Genomic DNA, 25,282 nt, shown 5'->3' with positions numbered 1-25,282 from the left:
AAAGGGTTCTTTCATCTGGCACGCGCCCATATTAATGAGAAGCCTGATCAGAGGAAAGCTTCTTGCCTGAAGGCTTTCTTTTGGTGTGTACTTGCTTATCTGCTAACCCTGCTTCAACATGGTGTTGGTCCAAGGTGCTGAATTGTGCTCTAAATAAGTCTTCTCATTCTCTTAAAGGTCGCTCCTATCTCTTGTCCTCACTCTTTGAAATTTTGGAGGTATTACTGGGATCATATAGGATTTTAGCCACTTCTGCAACATTTAACTTCTTTACTGGCAAAGAAAAATTTTAATTGTCTTTTGGTGACATCCATCAAACTAGATCTATTTATACTATATCTAGTAGAAATGCCTATAATTTTACTCTATCTTGTTTTCTCTCTGTGACACAGCTATTAAGATATTAACTAACTCCTACTTTACTGTTGCTAATATAGGAGAGTAAAGCTAATGAACATATAAATGTTTCCATCTTCATTTCCTAGAAGGAGAGGCAGACTTTTGGTTTTTGGACTCCCGAGAGTAATTAATGGTGTCTTTGTGTTTTTGGAGACCTCCTGAAGCCAGCACCCCTGACGATTCTGTTTGGGATGCATGGGCCCTTGAAGGCAGGAGCCAGAAAAGGATAAGTTTGAAAGGGAGGAGTGGTGCGACTTGGCTCTCTGGGGCCTTCGGTCGGTGGGATTTTGTGGCTCCTGCAAATGAGAGGCACCTACACACAGCTTGTGTCAGGGCCCCAGGACAGACAGGACCTGAAATGGAGATGACTGCAGGTGTGTCAAGGACAGCTGGACCCTGGGCATGATGCATAAAGGCATGCGAGCTACAACCAAGGTCTCCGTGCCCAATTTGGCAGAGAAAAATTAACCAAGCACTCTCAAAAGGTTTGTGGGAGTCATAAGGAAGGGGCACAGGAATTTAAATTATTCCAGGGGAATTTTTCCAAGGGACTTTGCTCAATCAGAACATATCAACAGTCAATACAAGGAAGCATAACCAAGACCTCCTCAGAGAGCAGCTGAAGAAAACTGAATAATTTTAAAACACTATAATTATTTTAGTTACACAATTTTTCATGAATATAGCCTCATTACAAGAAGATAAAGAGAAAATGAGAGAGAAAAGGAAGAAAGGAAGGAAGGAAGGGAGGGAGGGAGGGAGGGGAGGAAAGGGAGGAAGACAGAGACAGGAGAGAATCAGGTCCACGATGTCAGTTGCTCTCAGACTAGTGTCTGTAGGTACCCTTCCTCCTTCTCTCTCTCATCTATGTGCTCTTTTCTTTCCTACTAGAGAGAAATATCTTGTGCGGTGTTTTGCACAACTGGCTTCATCATACACAGACACATTTTATATATATCAACTTACAAAAATTTTACAACACACTAGAAAACTTTCCACATCTTGATTTACCTCATCCATTTTAACTGTTGAATAGTAATAATAATTATAATTCGTAATCATTAAGGGCTTCAGAGGTGCAAGACACTGCTCTAAAATGCTTGACTATTATCTTATTGAACTCTTACGACTATCATTCTATGAATCATTCTATGAAGGAGAAAACTGAGTCACAGAGCATTTAGGTAAGCTGCCCAAAATCCAAATTGTCCATAATTGCCAGCTGGTCTACCTCTAGAAACTTTAAGCAGAAGTACCACACTATAATGTACTGGATCCCATTGTAGGAATGTATCACATTGTAGGAATGTATCACTACACATATACATTTAGATCTTTCATGATTTGATATTACAAACGGCTGTAATAAAGTTACTGGTAACTTAAATAAGTGGACATTGAGATATGATGGGCTACTTTCCACAGATGATTAATTCTTTTCATAAAACCAAATGTAATGAATGTTCAGATTTATTTAGCCTTCAGAAAAATCATGACTTTTCCTCAAACTGTGGTAATTAACTATATGACAAACTCCCTATAATTAAGGGATAAATTGCTGGCATTTTATAAGCAAGAACATTTGCATGCTGTAATTACTCTGTAGTGTACCATTTATCAAACATGTACTTTGAACATAAGAGGTTATATAAGTACATAACTTCCAAAAGAAACCCTTTGCCTTCTCCATGTAAAACTGACAACCAGAAAATGATAGTTTGGCATAAGAATGCTAAAACACTAGGCCATTCCTGTGGACCACACTTTAACACTGGGCCTCCTTTCTCTCCTCAGAGGGCCAGCTTTAAGGATCTAACGTCATTCTCCAACTATCAATTATTAAGATCAACTTACTGGGGAGCGATTTGCATTCACTTGTTTCCCACTGTGAACTATGATGAAAAGCAATATATTTACTCCAAACATTCCTTATCACAGAAAGAAGAGAAAGCTACTGCGGGCTTCCCTGAAGTGATGGTCTTCCTCCCTTTCTGGCTGATGAGCTTAAATACATGTCCTCTCACCCGCAGAGCTCCTGGGGGAAGCTTCTGAGACTCGTGCTCTTCCTGTGGTCTATGTGAGTGAGGGCAGCAGACCACAAACTGTGCAGACAGCGTTCTGCCTTGCAGACAGGGATGGAGAGAGCGGAGAGGGAAGTTGGAGCTCAGCGGGGTGAGCGTAAATGTGCTAGGTGTGTGAAGGGGAGAATCAAAGTAGATTCCAATCATCTTTATTGCCTAACTACCAGAGTGAAGACAAGGTACATGAATTTGTCATAAACAAAAATATTAACGAAAGAAAGAAGTTAACAAACACGGATCTCTTGCAATCTATGGATTCTAATAGAATATTTTTGCTTTCACCATCTAACATCTTAAAAGTCACTATAAATAAAAATGAATTTGCATAAAATCAAGAACAGAAATATTTTAATAACTTAATATACATAATGATGTAATGGTATATAAGAATATCTGGCAATGCTAGTAGACCACTAAAGAACCGTTATGCAAATAAATATGTTAAAAAGCAGAAGACTGTGATTTTTGTTCAAGTTAATATATTGAGAGGTATATAAAATACTCTATTTTTTACCCTGACCATTTTCTTCAAAGTATGTTTAAGATCTCTTCCTAAATTCTACTGTTTCCTATATTTAATTTAAAATTAAACAAGATTGAATTTTATACGTATTATTCACTTAAACATATATTTTATCACATAGGCATGTGTCTTGGATGACTACATTGTATAATTTTTCTTTGCTGTTTATCAGTGATATGGACATTTGCAAACTGCTTAACTACTTGGAATTTCAGTTTTCTTAACTGTATAACGAGGAAATTTATTATAAGAGGGCATCAACTAAACCACTGTAGAAAAAAGATGAAAACAATCCAATGACTCAAAGAGAAAAGGAATTTATTTGTTTTTCAGAACCATCTAGGGTATGTATGTGGACTGCTCCATGAGCTCATCCAGAACCTAGGCTGTCAAGGAGGGTAGGTCATCTTTGAAAATTAAAGACTATTCCAGTCATTTACCTTTTCCATTTGGCGAGAAGGAGTACAGAATGTCCAGGACAAGAGTTTTCAAAGAGATGACCCAGCGGTTGTTGCACCTACCCTTCTGCTCACATTGTATTGGCCTAAACTTGGTTGCATGGTCACACCTAACAGCAAGGGAAGCTGGGAAAAAGAGTACAGCTGGGCAGCTGTGAGTGTAGCTAAAATTGGAGTGGGAAATTTCAGTAACTAAAAGGAAGAAGTGGAGAAGGATTACTGGTCAACTATTAGCAGTCTTTGCCACTAATAATACTCAGCTTTAAAAACTGTTGTAAAGAACAAAATTCTACTTGTAGAGCACAGAAGTATTTTTGTGGAAGCAATCAGCATAGTATTTGACACATTCTGAATGATCACTAAATGGTCATTGCTATTTTATTACCATCATCATCATCATCATCATCTAATGTCTCTATCCTCATCTAAATGCTTGAATTCCTTCCGCAGTATCATGGATAAGTGATTATTTAGCTATTCTTGAATCCCTATAGTAAAAAGAAATTTCATTGCTTTTAAGGTGGGAATTCCACTTTCAGAAAGTTGTTACTACTTACCAGACATGATTTATCTTTCTACACTTTCATTTCTTTCATCCTAATTGTGATCTCTGAGGCCCCACAGAACAAATCGCATCCCTCTGCCATACAACAGTACTTCAGATATTTATGGGAAGCTATTGCTTCTTTCTTGAGTTTTCTTTTCCTATAAACTAACCATTTTTGTTCCTTCCAGTCTCTTATAATCATGATTTTGAGTCCACTCACCATCTTAGACACATCTATTTGCTCACTTAACAAATATTTATTGTCAACTTTTCTATTTTATCAATATTCACCTTTAAACCATGTCACCAAGGGCAGTACACAGTACACCAAGTTGGTCTGAGCAAAGCAAACCATCAAACCCCTCATTCAGGATATCATTTTCCCTAAGTGGGACTTAAAACCATATTAACTTCTGGAAGCCATATCATGCTGTTGACCCAAGTTGAATGGTAGACTACTATACTCTCTGAGCCTTTTTCATTTGTGCACTTAACCTAGACATACCCTACCGTACATGAACTTTTTTAACAAGTCCAAATACAAAACACTTCCTTTATTTCTAGTTAATTGTTAGTTGTATCTTTATTGTACTCTTCCAAGAATTTTTATTCTTTCATCCAATGTATTAATTATCCCTCACAGACTCAGACCATCTAAACCCCCAATTAGCATGTAACTGAACTCTTCATCTAAGATATTGATCAAAATCTGGACATGGACGGGGCTGAGGAGAAGCCATTAGTAACCCTCTGAGCAGTCATTTAAAGTCTCAAGAAAAGTTATTGTTATCTACCTGGCTTCTCTGTTCATTGCTATGCTCAATGAGGCCTTGACCTGCCATTCAAAGTGCTACCTAGTCAGGCTCCCTTCAGCCCAACCTGACCCCCAGTCCCCCTCTGAGCAGGAGAGCATGACTGGTGATTCCCTGCTGCCAGAACTTTATACACTGAGGTTCAACAAATATTTACTGAGTCCTGATTATGTGCCAGTTGTTACATTAAGCAGTTTCTCATATAAGTGAGGCATGGAAGAAATGGAATATATGCTATGAAAAAATGCTTATATTCTCAAGTAAAACTATCTTATTATTTTGCCCATGTGTGGGGACCACTGTATAACATTCCTATCTTGAAGCTATGGCAAATTACAGAACGCATCCCATGTACAGACTCAGCTTTTAGCGTGAGGGATTTGAAGAAATGTTTTCCATGTGATATGCATTTTTCTAAAATGTTGTATTCAGTGACTAAATTCTTGCTAAATACCACATTAGACTCTGAGCTTGTTTTAGTAAATCAAAAATGACTGTGTAGAACTCTCAAGAGTAATTATTCATTTGCTCTAACAATCACATTTAGAATTTAAATTATGAATCACCTGTACAGATGTTACCTTTTCCAAAGGACTTTCTACTCGAGGAATGCTGATCATTGGCATCTGTGCCAGATTATCTGTGTGTATATGCTTATTTTCTGGTTGTCTTCCTTTGAAATTATTTACCACACACACGACCTAAAATTTTGGGAAAAAATACAGTTAAAGCAAAGCCATGCTCCTTATAACTATGACCCTTGTGAATAGCCTGATAAATGTAATCACAGTAATAAAGTATTGGAATTACTTAAATATTACATGTCTATAACTTTACATCCAGATTTATCTTGTGTAAATTGTAATGGTTAATCCAGCACAAGCATGTTCAAGAACATTCATCAGTTAATACGTAGCTCAGTTAATAATGATGATTTTATTATTCCAAAATTTTCATTAAATTAGGTTATAGTCAATGCTCAAATCAATCCAAAAATAAGATCATAACCCTATGAAAATTCATAGCAAGCTAACCTTTCCTTATTGTGGCTAACCTACAACTTAATTTAAATGTTAATTATTTCCCATTGCTTTAAGATCATTACATTCATAATAAACCTTCTACAATTGGCACTTTCTAATTTAGTAGCATCCTTTAATTAACCTAATCTATTGTCTATTATTGTATCCCACATATATTTGGCATTTCGACAATAGCTTACTACTGCTACCACTGAAATAGAAGACCTTCTACATAAAGGAAACTGGCCCTTGTTTCAATTGATTATATCCCATAAGTGACAGAATTTGAATTAAATCAGAAGTTCTCATATTCTAGTGTGCATAAAATGGCACTTTTAAAAATGCACATTCCTAAGCCCTCCCCTAAAAATTCTGATTTCACAGATGAAGGATAAGGCCTAGGAGTTGCCACTTTTAAAAGGCATTCCTGAAGCTTCTGATGCAAGTGAGTCAAACTTTAAGAAATAGTGATTTAAACAATACAGGAAAATTATTTGCTATTATTTGCTTATATTGAACTAATGGGTAAGCTATTCTTGAGCCTTCTTTTTCTGGGTTTTATATTCTATTATCAAACCAAAATATAGAACTTACTTGCAGTTTATAACCTAACATTCATTTAAAAAAATAAATGCTTGATATACAAGTATAAATTTATACTGTATATTTTTCACAAATCCTCCATTGGAAAGCCTTTCCTTTAGTAGGTAGGGCTCATTACTGAATATTTGCAAAGGCCAATTAGATCTTGGTTACTCTCCAGTTTTTAAATAAAATTTTCAAATCTACAAAATAACACATACTCTGAGACTTTATCTCAGAAAAAAAATTTCCTTGCAAATTGCTATATACTTATTATCCTTCCACTTCCTTGAATAATTACAGATCAGAAGCATAGATCAAAGCCTGATAATTTGATACCTCAGCTTCATCACTGCCATCAAGATGTTTAAAGTAAGGGATGGCAAAGGCTTAGAGATGGGTACTTGATAATCCTTCTATCAAATGTTGACCCTGCAAAGGACAAATAGATAGTGTTTTGTCTGTAATGGGCAGATAGTATATATTTTTGATTTTGCAGGCATACAATCTCTGCAGCAAGTACTCAGCTCTGCCATTTTGGCGTGAAAGCAGCCAGAGGCAATTCATATAGGAATAGGCATATCATTGTCCCAATACAACTTATCACACTGCTACATTTAAAATGGATAACCAACAAGGCCCTACTGTATAGAACAGGGGACTCTGCTCAATAATCTGTAACAACCTAATTGGGAAAAGTATTTGAAAAAGAATAGATACATGCATATGTATAACTGAATCACTTTGTTGTACACCTGAAACTATCACAACATTGTTAATCAACTATACTCCAATATAAAATAAAAAGTTTAAGAAAAAATAAGCAGCAGGCCAAATTTTGCCTATGGGCTGTAGTTTGCCAACTGACTACTGCCAAGAGCACAAAGAATATAATCAAGAATTTTAGCCAACAACAACATAACAAACAGCAGCTTCATACTCATTTCATGAAATATATACACACATACTCACATTTCCCTTTTCATTAATATTATAAATTAATGGAAAATCGGCAGATGAAAAACATTGCTACAAATTCTTCTGAATTAAAATTTGCTAAAATAACTATGTACATAGACAAAAGGAAGTCATTAGATGAAGAAACATTCATCTAGAGTTAATATGGGCTACTGAAATTAGTATAATTGCTTTTTATGCTATTTAGGTTTGGAAAACTCTTTGAAAGGTATTATCAGTTATCTCTTTGCCTTAATTGAGGGTCAGGACAACACCCCATTGAAGCAGCTAAGAATTCACATGTGAAATATTTAATTGCCTAACACAGAGTAGATATTCATTAAAGCATCTATTAGCATAATGATTACTCTTCATTACTGTTATTATTTAAATCATAAGGAAGGAAATTACCAGATCTTCCCTAGAATCATATTCAAATATTTAGTAAGTCTTGTAACGTTCACAAGTATGAAACTGATATCCTATTAGAAAAATACTCAAAGAAAAGCAATTGACCTGTTTTTTTGATCCTGAGTCTGTAAGTTCTTGAACAGTCCTCTAGGTCTCAGTCTTCTCAATTTGAAAGTGAAGAGGTTGCAATAGATTAGCAAGTTAGCTCCATTTCTTTGGTTGGCAAAGGTATGAAAAATGCAACAAATGTTCAAAATAAAACCCAAGATGCGCCCATCTCCTGGCCCTACTCCAAAACTTGATCTTTTTCTGGACTCTCTCAGGGAAAGGCAATACCCCTCACATTCCCGTTCCCCTAATGCAGTTGCACGAGGCTGAAAACTTGGACACCTCCTATACTCAACCAGTCATTCAATTTGCTCAATTTTCCTTCCTAAAGATTTTGATTTCTTATATCTGCTTTGTTCTATCTCTGACACCGACTCCATCGACTAAGCAATCACCACCACTTGCCTGAATTCCTGCATGGCTTTCTAAAGTCTCCCTAAATCCAATATGGCTCCCTCTGATCCCTTTCTACAAAGAAGTGAGAATGGTCTTTCCAAAATGCAAATTGTATCATGTCAACCTTCTTAAAACCACTTTGTGGCTTGGCTTCTCATTTCTCTTAAAGTGTAAACTCTGGCCCACTTTTCAACCTTCCTTCTTGGTTATCCAAACACCCTCTGCTCCCTTTCACTGCCTTTTGCTTGGAATACTCATCTCCACTGTCTTTGGGCACCATATCTTACTCATCTGTGGTATCACCATCTCCCCTCCACTTCCTTACTAGTCTTCCTTGACCCCAGGCTGTTTTTTGTTTGTTTGCTGGCAAGGACCTGTGATTCTTTTCAGCCAAGCACCTATCTCTATATGAAATTATACATCTGTTAGCATAGTATTTTGGTTGATGTGATTCTCTTTCAAGGTTATCAGCTCCATGGTAGCAGACACGGTTTTATTTCTCATCACTATTGTATTCTCAGTGCCACTGTGAATGAACAGATTAATGAATGAGCATGTATGTATCCAGCCTAAAAATTCTCAAATTTTCTAACGTTCCTGTATAATTTAAAGTGATTTTCTTTTGAAACATTCTATTTTTACATTAGTGGTTTCCGTGAGTGTAATTCTACCCTCTCTTCCAAAAAATGACACTCCTAAGTCACCATTACACATAGATTTTTGTTTCCTTTTTCTGGTAGTGATAATAAATTAATCTGATCCATCTGTGATCATTTTCTCTCTTCCTTGTGGCAAATAAAACATCTCTGTTGTATGGGGCTATGTGCATGGGCTTTGGGGTCAAACAGGCCTGGGGCTTAATCCTGGGCTCTTTCATTTACTAACTTTGTGAACCCAGGCAAGTTACTTAATATAACGAGACCTGTTTCTCTTATCTGAAAAATGAGGACAATAATAACTACATCTCAACATGCTGTTATGAGGATTAATTGAGTTAATATAGTAAAGAGTATTCAAATCATTCGTATTATTATTATTATGATATTACATATGTCAACCCGACAAGCTTTTGCTTTGGCTCAGTAAACTTGAACTTTTCTGCTGGACACTAATATGCATCTTTGTTGTAAGTGCTTTGAGGCACACATTTTTATAAAACAATATTAGTCAATCTACAACTATTGTTCAACTAGTATTTGCTTTGTATTTTCCTAAGCTTGGGGATTGTGTTCTCTAACTTTGAAGAAAAGGCACATGAGATAAGAATAATAAATTTACTACAGAAGGTAGTTACTTGTTAGATTGTAACAGGACTGACTTCAAGTGCAGTGGAAATTCAGGAAATATGGGAGAACCATGTAATCAGGGACACTTCCTGGGGAAGCTGGGATTCGTCTAAGAAAAATCTCAAGTGCATAAAGGATTTGAATACAGTCATCAAAGGTGAAGACCATGATACCTAGAGCCTTCTCTGTACCACACACTCGACTGCCTTTATTATATATGTGATTTCCCTTAACCCTCAAAAGAGCTCTGGGAAGTAAATAAAACAGTTCATTCATTCATTCATTAAATATTTCCTGAGAACCTCCTATGTACCAGACCCAATACTGAGAATAGACAGTGATGAAAACAAATAAACACCTTCTCTGTGAGTGGCTTACATTCCAGTGGGTTTGATAGCAAAAAACAAAACCAAAAATATTATATGTGGTATATTAAAAGTTGAATTACGCAGTGGAGAAAAGTGAATAGGAAATGAGAAAAGGAGTCCTTGGGGAGGGGTCATCACTTTAAATACAGTTCAGGGGAGGCCTCACTATTTTAGGGATGATGAGGGGCTAAGTGACTTGTATGATGTCACACATCCAGCAAAAGTGTCAAACAAAAAAAGTGTCAAAAAAAAAAAAGTGGCAACAGAAGGATTCAACCTAGGTTTGTCTGACTCCCACTCCTGTTTTGCTCTCTAAACTATACAGAGGAGTGGGTGTTCCAGCTGAGGCAACGTACAGGCCGGACAGAGCCTATCTGTGTAAGAGAGGAAGAAAACTGACTGGATTCCAAGTGCAGGAGTTCCACTGTAACGAGGGAAACAAAAACTTGGCCGGGAAGAGTGAAGCCAGACTATGGAGGATCCCAGAAGTTCAATGGAAGTGTCTGATTTAATGCAGCAGGAAAGAGGGTTTTGTTTGTTTGTTTGTTTGTTTTGCTTTGTTATTGGCAATGAATTATGGTATCACGTGTATGTGAGGTATTTGGAGGAGAGTCTGAAGTGAGCAGGCAGCTAGGAACCCATTGATATAATAATAGAGGTAAGAAGTTTTGATCTCTAAAATCGAGAGGTTATGGTCAGAACAGTACAGAAATACGACATGGGAGAAAGACTCTGTAGTGGAAACGAACTGGAACTAGATCAGTCACTGGGTGTGGGGGTGAAGGAGGAGAGTGAGTCAAAGGCAAACGCTAGACACCAGGTGTGCGTGATGGGGGATGTGAATGCCTTCAACTGACACGCAGAGGCTTGGAGTAGGTTAGTGTTAATTTTATTTTGGAATCATTTTACTGATCTGCACACACTGCAGGATCACTGGAAACACCCCAGCATACTGTAAGCCAGAGCTGTAGTCACTGCTTGAAATAAATATTCTACTTAGTTGCCCAAATGAGAAATCCGAGAATCATCATAGATTGCTGCCTGCTTCACCCCCATCATCTCCAATGATCCATCAAGCTCCAAAACATTCCACCACCCAAATACCTCCCGATAGCCTCCCCTCTCTCTGTGCCCTCAGAGGCCCGATTTGTGCCATCTTATTTCCCTGGTTCTGCATAACTTGTCTCCTTTATCTTCACCTGGAGTTTTATTTTCCAGAAAACATATTTTCCCCAAAGCACAAATCTTATCAGAAAGTAAAAGGACTGACAGGAAACAAACTCTCACTTACAGAAATTATTTCAGTCATCCATGTGGCCATGCACTGAATATACACACCATTTTGTTTAACCTTTATAAATCCTTACAATAATCCTTTAAGGAGGCTGTTTATAGCCTCCTTTAAAGAGGAAGAAACTGAGGGTTGCTTAACGGCACAAACTGAGTAGATAAAGAAGCTGGGATTCAGATTCAACCAGGCTGTTTTTCCCTGTTTCAACTCACTTGGACCCTGACAGAGGCTCCCAAGTCACCTACGTTTTTAAATAAAAGTCTAAGCTATTGTCATAACACACAAGGCCATTCAGGGTATTCCCCTGTGTGCTCTTTCATTCCCCTTTCTCGTCACCCGCGCTGGATGACTGGTACCATTTCCGGGTGCCATGTTCTCTCAGATGCACGTGGCGCCTTGGACCTAGACTATAGGAGAGGCTTCATACATACTTAGGAGAGGACTATAGACTATAGACAGCAGGACTATAGGAGAGGCTTCTATAGACTATAGGACTATAGGACTATAGGACTATAGACTATAGGACTATAGGACTATAGACTATAGGAGAGGCTTCATACATACTTATTTTATGAAGCATAAAATACTTCATACTGCCTCTGTGCACTGTGCTCTTTGCCCCTCATTCCTTATGCCCCAGGCTAGACCTACCTGCTTTACAAACTTTTCAAGTTTATAAATTATCTCCTCTTTCTGATTTGTCCCTAATCCCAACAGGGTAGATCTCTTGAGTATATGTACCTCTACCATTACATTTACCCTCTATAGAACTCTTTGTGTCCATTCTGTCCCACCTGACTGCGATCTACTGGAGTACCTGGATTGTATCTTTTTCGTGTATTTATTCCCAGCACCAAGCAGAGCGCCTGGACTAGAATAGGGTCTCAGTAAATGTTTTTTTCATGAAGGAAGAGAGGGAGGGAATGTTTGAGGGAATAACCTGACTATTACTGCCTGACCCTGGAAACAGATTCCCACAGAAGACAGATCATGTTTATCTGAGCCTCCTTGCAGCCCCAGTTCTTGACACCTTGCCTGGCACCCGTAGGCACTCACATTCATAAACAGTTGGGAATGAATGTATAAAAGCTTGTTTAGTCGTTACGTGGTTGAAGCATTTTCACATGACCTTTTTATAAGGTCCTTTTCCTGGGTGCGTGGGAATGTCTGAAAGGGCCTGTGGAATGTTCTAAATATGTGCAGTAGGAGGGTCTTGAACCCAAGGGGGATCCATAGTCCAACTCATCATTCATCACGTGGTTCTCAGATAAGGAAGCGACAGGGAAGACATGAGGGCTCTAGATTTCGCAACGCAGGGTGTCACGGCATTCACTGGCAGTAAAGGGAAGATGGTAGCAGCCACAGGAGGATAAGACGAAGCCTGATGAGATGCTAGCAAAGATGTTCTGGACCCGTAGAGCTGACACACAGTTACATCTGACAGCAGTGTTTTAAAACTTTGACTTTTGGTATGCTCTTTGCCCTGCCTATGATTATTTTCTTAGGATTTATGTAAGAGGCTTTTTGTTTTGTTTTGTTTTATAAAAAGTTAACCTGTTTCAATTGTGATAAGTGACAGCAAGGGAAAGGTTTTGGCCCAAGTGTGGGCGGGCCCCAGTTTTCCTGAGGCTACAGGATATCTCTGGGAAACAGAGGGGGGTGAGCCTAAGTCTCCCAGGACTTTGGACATCAGAGGGAGTGACATCAGCAAGAAAAGCAGCACAGGGTCTAGAGAGGGATCAGGGGATAGTCACCACTTTACCACAGGAAGTTCTAGAAGAAATAACCTCCTAAAATGCCCGGCACATAGATAGTGCCCAAATCTTTGGTAGAAGAAAGGTTTATACAAGTTTTTGCTTACTGCTTATGAACTAGTGAAAATAAGCTGAAGAAGGAAAGTTACTCTGGAGAAACAATTTAAATGTAATTAAAATTAAAATAAAGTGTTTCTTATAATGTGTCAATGCAAAAATATGTTTTGATTTATACAGTAGTCTACACATTTTTCCATCTGGGTAAAATATCCATACTTATAATGGATTGATTAATTCTACAGCCAGACTGAAGTATATTTTCCAACAACTAAAACCTATAGAAATATTCCAAGGGGATTTTATCATAAGAGTAGAGATGACTTCATCAGAAGTCACTACGTATGCTCTTCACTCCTTGGCAAAATCTGATTTGTGCGACGTTGTCTTGGAAACTATCCCTGGGTTTTTAGTCACTGCAGGGAACCGGTTCATCTCACAAGTGATGTTCACCTGTTATCAGGTGCTGAGACTTGGCGGCTCACTGAGAGTACTACGCCGAGGCACCAGGGCACTTTGGGATGGTCTACATACTCCAGGATGCAAAGTGCCATGAGGAAACTTTTAAAATATTCAAACAACCCAGTTTTAAAAACCATCTGGGGAGGCATGAGTGTTTTTAGCCCCGTTCCATTTTACATGAAAATATTTTGTTCACCTTTAAATGTAGAATATATTGGGTTGGCCAAAAAGTTCGTTCAGGTTTCCTGTAAGACGTTATGAAAAACCCGAATGAACATTTTGGCCAACCCAATGCGTTTTCTTCACCCCCAAACCTGACCTTAGGCAGAATAAATGAGGGAGCAGGAAGAAACGAATGACTTAAAACATATATATTTCTATTTGCTATACCACATTTGACAACTAAACCCAGTGATTCACACCTGTATTTTCTAATAGGTGGTTATACACCTTAATTAAGAAACAAATTATATTTAAAGAAATTTGTACTTACCAGAAATACTGCTATAGATATTCCAACCAGAAAGCCTGCTATCACATCGGACCAATGATTTCGATATTCTGCGACTCTGTTGAGCCCAGTAAGAAAGGCCAAACACATTAAGCCCAGGCATAGAACGGGCTTAGCAAGTCTTGTTCCTTTGGCTTTGATTGTGTTGGTAATATACATCTGAAATAGTAAATGAAAAACATGACTTTCCATGAACGTATTTCCTTGATATACACCTCATATATGTGTCTGTACACATATATATTTATTGACATAGATATGCCTATATGGTTCAAATAATTAACTGAAGTTTATGAATTTTTTGAAAGAAGTTTCTTAAAAGTAGAGTTTAAAAGTAGTGATTAGTTAATTTTACTTACCTTATATTGACTAATGGCCAATTCTTATGTAGTAGTAATTATCTAAGATACTGAGTGCAGACATTCCAAGTGACTTTTTTTTAACTTTTAATGTACTTATTATTGTTTCATCTGAATTTACATTTTAGATCAATACTATTAGAAGGGGAAAACTGATGAATGAATGTTTTTAATGTTACATTTTTGTATACCATATGGAGAGGATGCACACTTTATAAAAATTAGAACTTGTGAGTATAGCTATAAAAAACAAAATGGAGTGGATTTCCACTAAACAGATACTACTTTGAAAAAAGAATTTAAAGTTCAATACAGTGCCAAGGTTTGCTTTTATGCTGTTACCTGAAATTGTGAAATTACTTTGTTTTAACCAAATTTTATCAACCAGCATTAGGACAACAAAAAAAATTTAACTATGATGGGGGAAATGTGTCAGCTAAAGCCAAAACAAAACAATTAGTAAACACCTACATTTTTGGCATCTTCACATATGCTAATGAAGAACAATTAAGTGTCAGCTGATTGCACAGAATGAAATGTCTTCAAGTTGTGAGCCACCATGCCCAAAAAACCCAGTCTTTCCCCCAATCTGATTTATTCTATAGCTCAATTGCTCATAACTTAAATCATGTGTTCCTATATAAGTGAATCTGTTGACTGTGAAGGAAATGTGTCAGTTATTATTTCAAGTCACTAGTAAAGTAATTATTAAAGATATGGCTTTGGGGTTTCCCCGGTGGCGCAGTGGTTAAGAATCCGCCTGCCAATGCAGGGGACACGGGTTCAAGCCCTGGCCCGGGAAGATCCCACATGCCGCAGAGCAACTAAGCCTGTGCGCCACAACTACTGAGCCTGCGCTCTAGAGCCCACGAGCCACAACTGCTGAGCCCACGTGCCACAACTACTGAAGCCCATTTGCCTAGAGCTCGTGCTCTGCAACAAGAGAAGCCACCGCAATGAGAAGCCCATGCACCGCAACGAAGAGTAGCCCCCGCTTGCCACAACTAGAGAAAGACCACTTGCAGCAACAGAGACCCAACACAGCCAAAAATAAATAAATAAATGAAATAAAAAATTAAAAAATAAAGGGCAATGTTCGTTAAAAAAAAAAGAGATGGCTTTGACAGTACAATCAGTTTTTATGATATTAATGTCAGAATCTGATACTGATAATATAATCAGAAAAATACTTAGAAATGCGTATAACCACTTGCCTATTGTCCTCAGTTGAATAAAAAATATATTTGTCTAAGAGATTAAACCAAAATCAGCACTTATGCTTTTAGTTCATGGCAGCCATTTTAGAATGCTATGAAATTCAGTAATTATCTTTTCTCTTTTTTTTTTTCTGGGCAAGTTTGCACCCCTGTTAGCTGCCAGTACACACTGTATGAATTTTTAAACAGTTCATGTGATACAAGGCTTCTACCTAGCCAAGTTCTAGCTCTTTGCAATCTATCCCTGGTCCCGATACTCTAGGAAAAAAAAGAGCTGGATTATCTCCATTTTGGGCCTATGACCTTCAGAGCTATGTCTGTGTATTCTAAGCCTGTGCTTGAAAGAGCTAAATAATCTCAGTTAAGAAGAATAAGTATACACGAGAGGGAAATAGGAGGAGATGAGAAAGAGAAAATGGTGCTTTTGCCATTCTGAGAGAATATATTAAAGAGTTTTGCCCACATGAGTAACAAGGCAAGAATATCACACCACTTCAGGTGTCCAGTGACGCACCTAATAGAGTAATTCCTTATTTGACTCGTGCATATAAACAGGGAGTGAAATTTGAGCTGCTTGTGGGATTTTCTGTAACACCGCTATGCGGCTGATTACTGAATTCTTACCTTTGCATTTCTTCACATCCGTCAGAACGCTAAAGACATCCTATCCTTATTAAAAACAAAATGAATGTGAAATGATAACTGAATAGTATTAATACCGCTAATAATTATTATAGCTATGATTTAATGAGCGATGGCTGTTCAAGGCAATGTTCTAAGCATTTTACTTTACTTATTAAATCCTCAAAATAACCATATTAGTAAGAAATCATCATTACCTTCATTTTATAGATGAAAAAATTGACTCAAGACAAAGCTTACTATGAAGAATATACAACTTAACTATTGGGGGTGGCACTTTTGAGAAGGAGAGATGTCAATGGGAAGTAGGGGTAAAGCACTTTGGTGCCTTTAACCTTCGTTTCTTTCTTGATTGATTTCTTGCCTAGAGAAAATGGACATAAGCTAAGTATCAGTGAATGCAAGAGAAATGAAATTAAAAATAGGGGAAAGAAGGCCACCATAGTACATAGCAGTGAAGCTACATCTATACTCTACTATTAGGAAGAAGTAGGAAGTAGTATATATGTGGTTTGTGTGGGAAATCTCCTACAGAATCTGTATGGCTTTGGAAAACATTTGCCTTCTCCTTCAACCCCAGAGGCCATCACAGATAGAGCTCAGCCCTAACTTATCCAAGTTGTGTAGGCCTATAGTAATCTGTGACCTTGGGCTACAATCCTCTGAAGTGTCTCTTGAATTTGAGTTCATTCCTAAGATGCTCTATGACTTAAGCATGTTTATAAAGGGTCCCAAGACACAGTCTGGCCACTGTGCAAACTCATGAAAAGGCTTCTATATTAGGAATAGCCTGGGATTTGGCTCTTCCCCCACCAGATCCCCACTTAATGTCCAGAACCAGAATAGAAGAAAATTGAATTTTAAGCATTATGGGAGAAGGACGACATTTCTTCAAATAATTTCAACTTTAAAGTGGATCACTGTAGTGCTTTATAATGCACAGATTTTTCTGTAGCATAATCAGTTGACATGGATGTCACAAAAGAAAAATTTGAGTTTGCACTTACATGTACTAGGGAACTTTTTGGTACTTTATGATTGTAAGTGCCTTTTAACCAGTCTAATTGTGTTATCCTTACAGAAGGTCTATTATACCTAATTTGCAGAAGAGGAAATTATAGCATGAGAATCTATTAAGCAAGTTGGACACAGGACAGGAATTGATTATTTATGCTCTCTTGGTTTTTAATTCACTTATGAAACTATCTAGGTTAACCAGATGTCAAAATGTAGCTAAAATAAAACGCAAACAGAAGGGTGTATAATCTGAGCAGGATGGTATCTGCTCAGTCCTCAAGGGTCAGTGAATGCTCACTACCTTATAGGCCAAGCCATTTAGCCATTATTAGGCAGTTCTTATTCATCAATCCCATGAATATCTATTAGCCCCAAGATGCAGAAAGTTAAAACCAGTCATTTGCTACCTGCTAACAGCGAGGTGTATATTCTTCTACACATTTTTTTTCCTTGCTTATACAATATATACAATAATTGACACACATATAAAGGGGTTTTGCTTACTTGTTTGCTTTTACTAAATATAATCTCAATGCCCATGTAGTAAAGTGAATGATCTCACTTGTGAGAATATTAATCTATCTCTTGGGTAAATGAGAAAGCACTGTACAATTTTAAAACAATACTACTATAAAACAAAAATAAAAACACAAATATTTGTGTTTGTTAAGCACTTACTATACACCTGAAACTGTTATTCAAAGAGGAGGCATCTAGGTTAGATCCAGAAGGATGAGTACGAGCTCCCGGCAAAGGGGAAATGGGGGGAAAAGGTGTCCTAGACCCAGGGAGAGCATCCGTAACCCTGCTATGCGCTCCCCAAGCACCTGCGTCATCCTCTCCCAGAACACTTACCACAATGTGTGGTTTATACTAATTTGAGTTGTTCCCTTCACTACAGTGAGGACACAGAAGCCAAATCTGGAGTGTAAGCCCTGAGCTTAGTTAGCACTTTGCCTGAAACACAGTAAGCACTCAAAAGACTTACTAGACTTACTAAATAAAAGAACGAATAAATGAAAAATGCAAAGGCACAAGAGAAAGAGTATGGAGGATTTTCTTCATAGCATTTGTCACTATTTAAAATCATGTTCCCCATTTCTGTGTATGTATATCTGTTGCCTCCATGAGAATATTCCATTAGAATAAAGCCTCTGTCCATTCACCATTCTACCTGAAATGCATAGAACTCCTTTTATGTAGTAGGTATTCAAAAATGTTGAATTAATGAATGTATGAATGGCATGCTTGGGGAAAAGTGAATTTTTGAACTCTTTTATTGTCAGAAAATACACAACGCTATCAGAAATTGTCTTGCATATGCATGTGTTTACTTGCTATTGTCTTTCTCCTTCCTGTCTATCTCATATTGCCTGGATCAAAACCTGGTACAGGGTAGGCACCTGTGATAGAAAGAATATTAGCCCCCTAACAATGCCGAAGCTCTAATCCTAGGAACTTGTGAATATGTCACCAAATCACATGAGTCTTTAAAAGTGGATAACCTTCCCTAGCTGTAGTCAGAAAGAGATCTGAAGATGCTATGCTGCCGTCTTTGACGATGGAGAAAGGGAGCAACCAACCAAGGAATTCAGATAGCCTCTGGGAGCTGGAAAAGGCAGGGAATGAATTCTCCCTAGAGCCTCTTGAAGGGATGCAGCCAGGCTGAAACCTTGATTTTAGCCCAGTGAGACCATGCTGGACTTCAGATCTATGGAACTCTAGGATAATAACCTTGGGTGGTTTTAAGTCCCTAAGTTTGTGGTATTTTGTCATGGTGTCAAAAGAAAACTATGATAATCAATATCTGCTTCATGCGTGAATGAATGAATGGACTGGAATTTGTAAAAATGATCCATAAGGGATAACTGTGGCATAGTGATTAGATTACCTGCTCTGGAACCAATGAGATTTGGGTTTGAGTCCTGGCTCTGTCACTTACTTAAACAAGTTATTCAACCTATCTAAGCCTTGAACTCCTTATGTATAAAATGATTGGGTTGTTTTTTTTTTTTGATATTAAGCTGTATGAGCTGTTTGCATATTTTGGAAGTTAATCCCTTGTCTGTAGCATCGTTTGTAAATATTTTCTCCCATTCCTTAGGCTGTCTTTTCATTTTGTTTATGGTTTCCTTTGCTGTGCAAAAGCTTTTAAGTTTAATTAGGTCCCATTTGTTTATTTTGGTTTTTATTTCCATCACTCTAGGACACTGCTCCAAAAAAATATTGCTGTGATTTATGTCAAAGAGTGTTCTGCCTATGTTTTCCTCTAGGAGTTTTATAGTACCCAGTCTTACATTTAGGTCTTTAATCCATTTTGAGTTTATTTTTGTATATGGTGTTAGAGAATGGTAGCCGTCCAGTTTTCCCAGCACTACTTATTGAAGAGACTGTCTTTCCTCCATTGTATATTCTTGCCTTCTTTGTCATAGATTAATTGACCATAATGTGTGGGTTTTGCACCCTATAGTCTTACTCATGAATCTACAATTCATAATCAGGTTAGGATGGACTCTTTAAACTGATTTCCAGGTTTTGACTACTTTGATTCATATATCCTAAGAAGCAATAGGTTTTTTGGTTTTTGTTTTTTTAATAACCACATAGCATTACTACTGGTCATATTGTTTGTAGTCCTCACATGGACTGATGCCCCACCAAGTTCTTCTTATCTTGGATTCCTGGGATTATTTTTAAAAAATCAAATTTCTTAATTGTTTTCAAAATAGCATTCCACCTTGTTAAAACCCTTTTGACCTTTGAGGTTGACATGTATCAAATTAGTCCTCTTTCTCTCAGCTTCTTCTTAGCACCATACAGATCACCAATAACAAGGCAGTGTCAAGGGTAGAATTCCATGGCACCCCACTGGAGATTTATTTGCAAATTGGTACAGAGACACTGAACAAAATTTGGAGTGTTCATTTACTAAGCCAGGTGTGCAGTGTCCTGAAAGTCTTATTATTATATCCATACTTATCCATGATCATAAATTTGCCAAATTTCAATATAAATGTACTTGATAGGGTATGTAATAGAATTGTGATGAGAGGTAATGCAATGGTAGAAAGACCATGGACTTTGTACCAGATTTGTGTACACATAATTCAGACCTTTCAGGACTGTGTTGGGGAAACACAATAAACGGTGGTAGGGATTCCCTAGTGGTGCAGTGGTTGAGAGTCTGCCTGCCAATGCAGGGGACGCGGGTTCGAGCCCTGGTCTGGGAAGATCCCACATGCCGCAGAGCAACTGGGCCCATGAGCCACAACTACTGAGCCTGCGCTTCTGGAGCCTGTGCTCTGCAACAAGAGAGGCTGCGATAGCGAGAGGCTGCGATAGCGAGAGGCCTGCGCACCGCGATGAAGAGTGGCCCCCGCTTGCCGCAACTAGAGAAGGCCCTTGCACAGAAACGAAGACCCAACACAGCTAAAAATAAATAAATAAATAAATAATAAAAATAAAGGAATTCCTTAAAAAAAATAAAAAATAAATAAACGGTGGTATATTGAAGCCATAAATTTTATGTACTAAACCTAGATTGTATAGAGCATGCAGCTACTTTTTTTCCCCTAACTGACCTAAACTTCATCATGGGCATCCATCCTGCACTGAAGAGGAACAGAATGAGGGAGGGAGAAAGTCTGCCACCTTCCCCTCTTATATGTTGGTGGTACCATCCTGTTTATATTATATCCTGTGTACTCTTTATTATTACCTTGTAATAAAATACACAGATCTTCAAATTTTGCTTTTGGTATGTAAAGGTAGCTTTGGAATTTAGAAATTCCTGTTCTCTTTTGACAAAGAGAGATTTGACTATTGAAGCCAAACATTGTCTTCCTTTTCTAATTGGTATTGGCCCATCTCTCTTTTCTTTTTCCAGTTTTATTGAGGTATAATCGACAAATTTAAAAAATCGATATACTTAAGGTATACAACTTGCTGTTTTTATATATGTGTACGTTGTGAAGTGATCACCATAATCAAGCTAATTAATGTAACCATTACCTCACATAGTTACCATTTTGTGTGTATGTGTACATTTAAGATCCACCTACTCTCTTACCAAATTTCAAGTAAAAAATACAGTGTAGTTACATTGCTATACATTATATCTGTGTGGTATGTATAGATATAATACTATTCAGGATTAAAAAAGAAGGAAGTCCTGCCATTTGAGACAATACGGATCAACCTGAAGGACATTATGCTAAATGAAATATGCCAAGCGAGGAAAGACAAATACTGCAAGATCTCACTTATATGTGCAATCTAAAATAGTCAAACCCATACAAGCAGAGAGTAGAGTGGGGGCTACCAGGAGCTAGCGGACAGGGAAATGGGGAGATAGATGTTGGCCCTTCTCTTATGGCATGTCCTTCTCTGAGACACTGAATAACAGACGAGAAATCCTAGAGCTATGTTGCCCAATATGGTAGCTATTAGCTAGAGCTACTGAGCACTGGAAACGTGGACAGTGGGACTGCATTTTTAATATTAGTTAATTTCAGTTTTTAAAACTGGTACTTGCTTTGATTATTAGAAAACTTTTAAATATGTTTGGAACAAACTGGGTATGTGCTTCTACTTTTACACTGTAAATTTTATGAAACCTAAATAGAGATCAAATACTTGAGATGAAAATGTAGTATCAGAACTGAGATGAATTACAAAAGGCAAATAGACACTGGATTTTGAAAACTTTGCAAAAAAGGGAATGCAAAATATCTCATTAATAATTTTTATATTGACACATGTTGAAATGTTAAAATTTAGACATACTTGGTTAAATAAAATATATTTTAAAACTTTAACCTTTGTTTTTGCTTTTTAAAAATATGACTATTAGAAAATTAATAATCATATATGTGGTTCATTTTATATTTCTACTAGATATTGCAGACATAGACAAGAGCATATGATTCAAGGGAAATGAAAAATATATCAGTTAATATTCAAAAATATTGTTCCCTTTTCAGCATTTATTGCTATTTTATTATTTTTATTTATTATATTGGTTGGAGTTGTGTACTGAACCTAACAACACTTTTTAGGGCACTCGTGTTCTGTAAGACAATAGTTAGCTATACCTTTTAACTATATCTAACTTTTACATCTATTAATATATTACTATTTCAAGCAGCACATAAAGTAATAAAATGATTTTATGGAATTATCTTTAATTTTCAGAGTTAAACTATCACAGTCTATTTTTTCAGGTTCTGATTATTATAACAGCTTTTTAAAAAACATTTTGCTTCTAAAAATTAATCAATTGTTTTGTATTTTATTGATACCCTTTATTTTTTTTAACATCTTATTGGAGTATGATTGCTTTACAATGCTGTGTTTGTTTCTGCTGTATAACAAAGTGAATCAGCTACACGTATACATACATCTCCATAACCCCTCCCTCTTGAGCCTCCCTCCCACCCTCCCTATCCCACCCCTCTAGGTGGTCACAAAGCACCGAGCTGATCTCCCTGTGCTATGTAGCTGATTCCCACTAGCTAGCTATTTTACATTTGGTAGTGTATATATGTCAATGCTACTCTCTCACTTCGTCCCAGCTTACCCTTCCCCCTCCCCGTGTCCTCAAGCCCATTCTCTACCTCTGCGTCTTTATTCCTGTCCTGCCCCTAGGTTCTTCAGAACCATCTTTTTTTTAAGATTCCATATATATGTGTTAGCATACGGTATTTGTTTTTCTCTTTCTGACTTATTTCACTCTGTATGACAGTCTCTAGGTGCATCCACCTCACTACAAATAACTCAATTTCATTTCTTTTTATGGCTGAGTAATATTCCATTGTATATATGTGCCACATCTTCTTTATCCATTCATCTGTCAGACACATAGGTTGCTTCCATGTCCTAGCTACTGTAAATAGTGTTGCAATGAACATTGTGGTACATATATCTTTTTGAATTATGGTTTTCTTGGGGTATATGCCCAGGAGTGGGATTGCTGGGTCCTATGGTAGTTCTATTTTTAGCTTTTTAAGGAACCTCCATACTGTTTTCCATAGTGGTTGTATCAATTTACCTTCCCACCAAACAGTGCAAGAGGGTTCCCTTTTCTCCACACCCTCTCCAGCATTTATTGTTTATAGATTATTTGGTGATGGCCATTCTGACTGGGGTGAGGTGATACCTCACTGTAGGTTTGATTTGCATTTCTCTAATGATTAGTGATGTTGACCATCCTTTCATGTGTTTATTGGGAATCTGTATATCTTCTTTAGAGAAATGTCTATTTAGCTCTTCTGCCCATTTTTGGATTGGATTGTAAGTTTTTTTGATACTGAGCTGCATGAGCTGCTTGTATATTTTAGAGATTAATCCTTTGTCACTTGCTTCGTTTACAAATATTTTCGCCAATTCTGAGGGTTATCTTTTCACTTTGTTTATGGTTTCCTTTGTTGTGCAAAAGCTTTTAAGTTTCATTAGGTCCCATTTGTTTATTTTTGTTTTTATTTCCATTTCTCTAGGAGGTAGGTCAAAAAGGTTCTTGCTGTGATTTATGTCAGAGTATTCTTCCTATGTTTTCCTCTAAGAGTTTTAGTGTCTGGCCTTACATTTAGGTCTTTAATCCATTTTAAGTTCATTTTGTGTATGGTGTTAGGAAGTGTTCTAATTTCATTCTTTTACAGGTAGCTGTCCAGTTTTCCCAGCACCACTTATTGAAGAGGCTGTCTTTTCTCAATTGTATATTCTTGCCTCCTTTATCAAAGATAAGGTGACCATATGTGTGTGGGTTTATCTCTGGGCTTTCTATCCTGTTCTACTGATCTATATTTCTGTTTTTGTGCCAGTACCATAGGGTCTTGATTACTGTAGCTTTGTAGTATAGTCTGAAGTCCGGGAGCCTGACTTCTCCAGCTACGTTTTTTTCTTTCTCAAGATTGCTTTTGCTATTCAGGGTCTTTTGTGTTTCCATACAAATTGTGAATTTTTTTGTTCTAGTTCTGTGAAAAATGTCATTGGTAGTTTGAGAGGGATTGCATTGAATCTGTAGATTGCTTTCAGTAGTATAGTCATTTTCACAATCTTGATTCTTCCAATCCAAGAACATGGTATATCTCTCCATCTGTTTGTATCATCTTTAATTTCTTTCATCAGTGTCTTATAGTTTTCTGCATACAGGGCTTTGTCTCCTTAGGTAGGTTTTTTCCTAGGTATTTTATTATTTTTGTTGCAATGGTAAATGGAAGTGTTTCCTTAATTTCTCTTTCAGATTTTTCATCATTAGTGTATAGGAATGCAAGAGATTTCTGTGCATTAATTTTGTATCCTGCTACTTTACCAAATTCATTGATTACCTCTAGTAGTCTTCTGGTAGCATCTTTAGGAGTCTCTATGTATAGTATCATGTCATCTGCAAACAGTGACACTTTTACTTCTTCTCTTCCGATTTGGATTCCTTTTATTTCTTTTTCTTCTCTGATTGCTGTGGCTAAGACTTCCAAAACTGTGTTGAATAACAGTGGTGAGAGTGGGCAACTTTGTCTTGTTCCTCATCTCAGAGGAAATGGTTTCAGTTTTTCACCCCTAAGAACAATGTTGGCTGTGGGTTTGTCATATATGGCCTTTATTATGCTGAGGTAAGTTCCCTCTATGCCTACTTTCTGGAGAGTTTTTATCATAAATGGGTGTTGAAATTTGTCAAAAGCTTTTTCTGCATCTATTGAGATGATCAGATGGTTTTTATCCTTCAATTTGTTAATATGGTGTATCACATTGATTGATTTGCCTATATTGAAGGATCCTTGCATTCCTGGGATAAACCCCACTTGATCATGGTGTATGAACCTTTAAATGTGCTGTTGGATTCTGTTTGCATTTTGTTGAGGAAATTTGCATCTATGTTCATCAGTGATATTGGCCTGCAGTTTTCTCTTTTGGGGACATCTTTGTCTGGTTTTGGTATCAGGGTGATGATGGCCTCGTAGAATGAGTTTGGGAGTGTTCCTCCCTCTGCTGTATTTTGGAAGAGTTTGAGAAGGAGAGGTGTTAGCT

The 25,282-nt window shown here is 37.3% G+C and overlaps 1 protein-coding gene across 1 annotated transcript in view; it reads right to left on the bottom strand.

Moving 5' to 3' along the window:
• PLPPR5 (phospholipid phosphatase related 5) overlaps positions 1 to 25,282 on the bottom strand; it is a 123,082-nt gene that overhangs the window by 13,822 nt on the left and 83,978 nt on the right. Inside the window, exons 4-5 of the mRNA XM_061186285.1 lie at positions 14,008 to 14,184; positions 5,402 to 5,521 (exon numbers count right to left, since the gene is read on the bottom strand). Of these exons, the coding sequence (XP_061042268.1) occupies positions 5,402 to 5,521; positions 14,008 to 14,184 (297 nt within the window). The remainder of the gene's footprint in view (positions 1 to 5,401; positions 5,522 to 14,007; positions 14,185 to 25,282) is intronic.

Source organism: Eubalaena glacialis, chromosome 3, assembly GCF_028564815.1.
Source record: "Eubalaena glacialis isolate mEubGla1 chromosome 3, mEubGla1.1.hap2.+ XY, whole genome shotgun sequence".
In the NCBI taxonomy this organism is placed as follows: Eukaryota; Metazoa; Chordata; class Mammalia; order Artiodactyla; family Balaenidae; genus Eubalaena; species Eubalaena glacialis.
The sequence above is the reverse complement of the archived record's forward strand: the minus strand, read 5'-3'. Positions and strand labels throughout refer to the sequence as shown.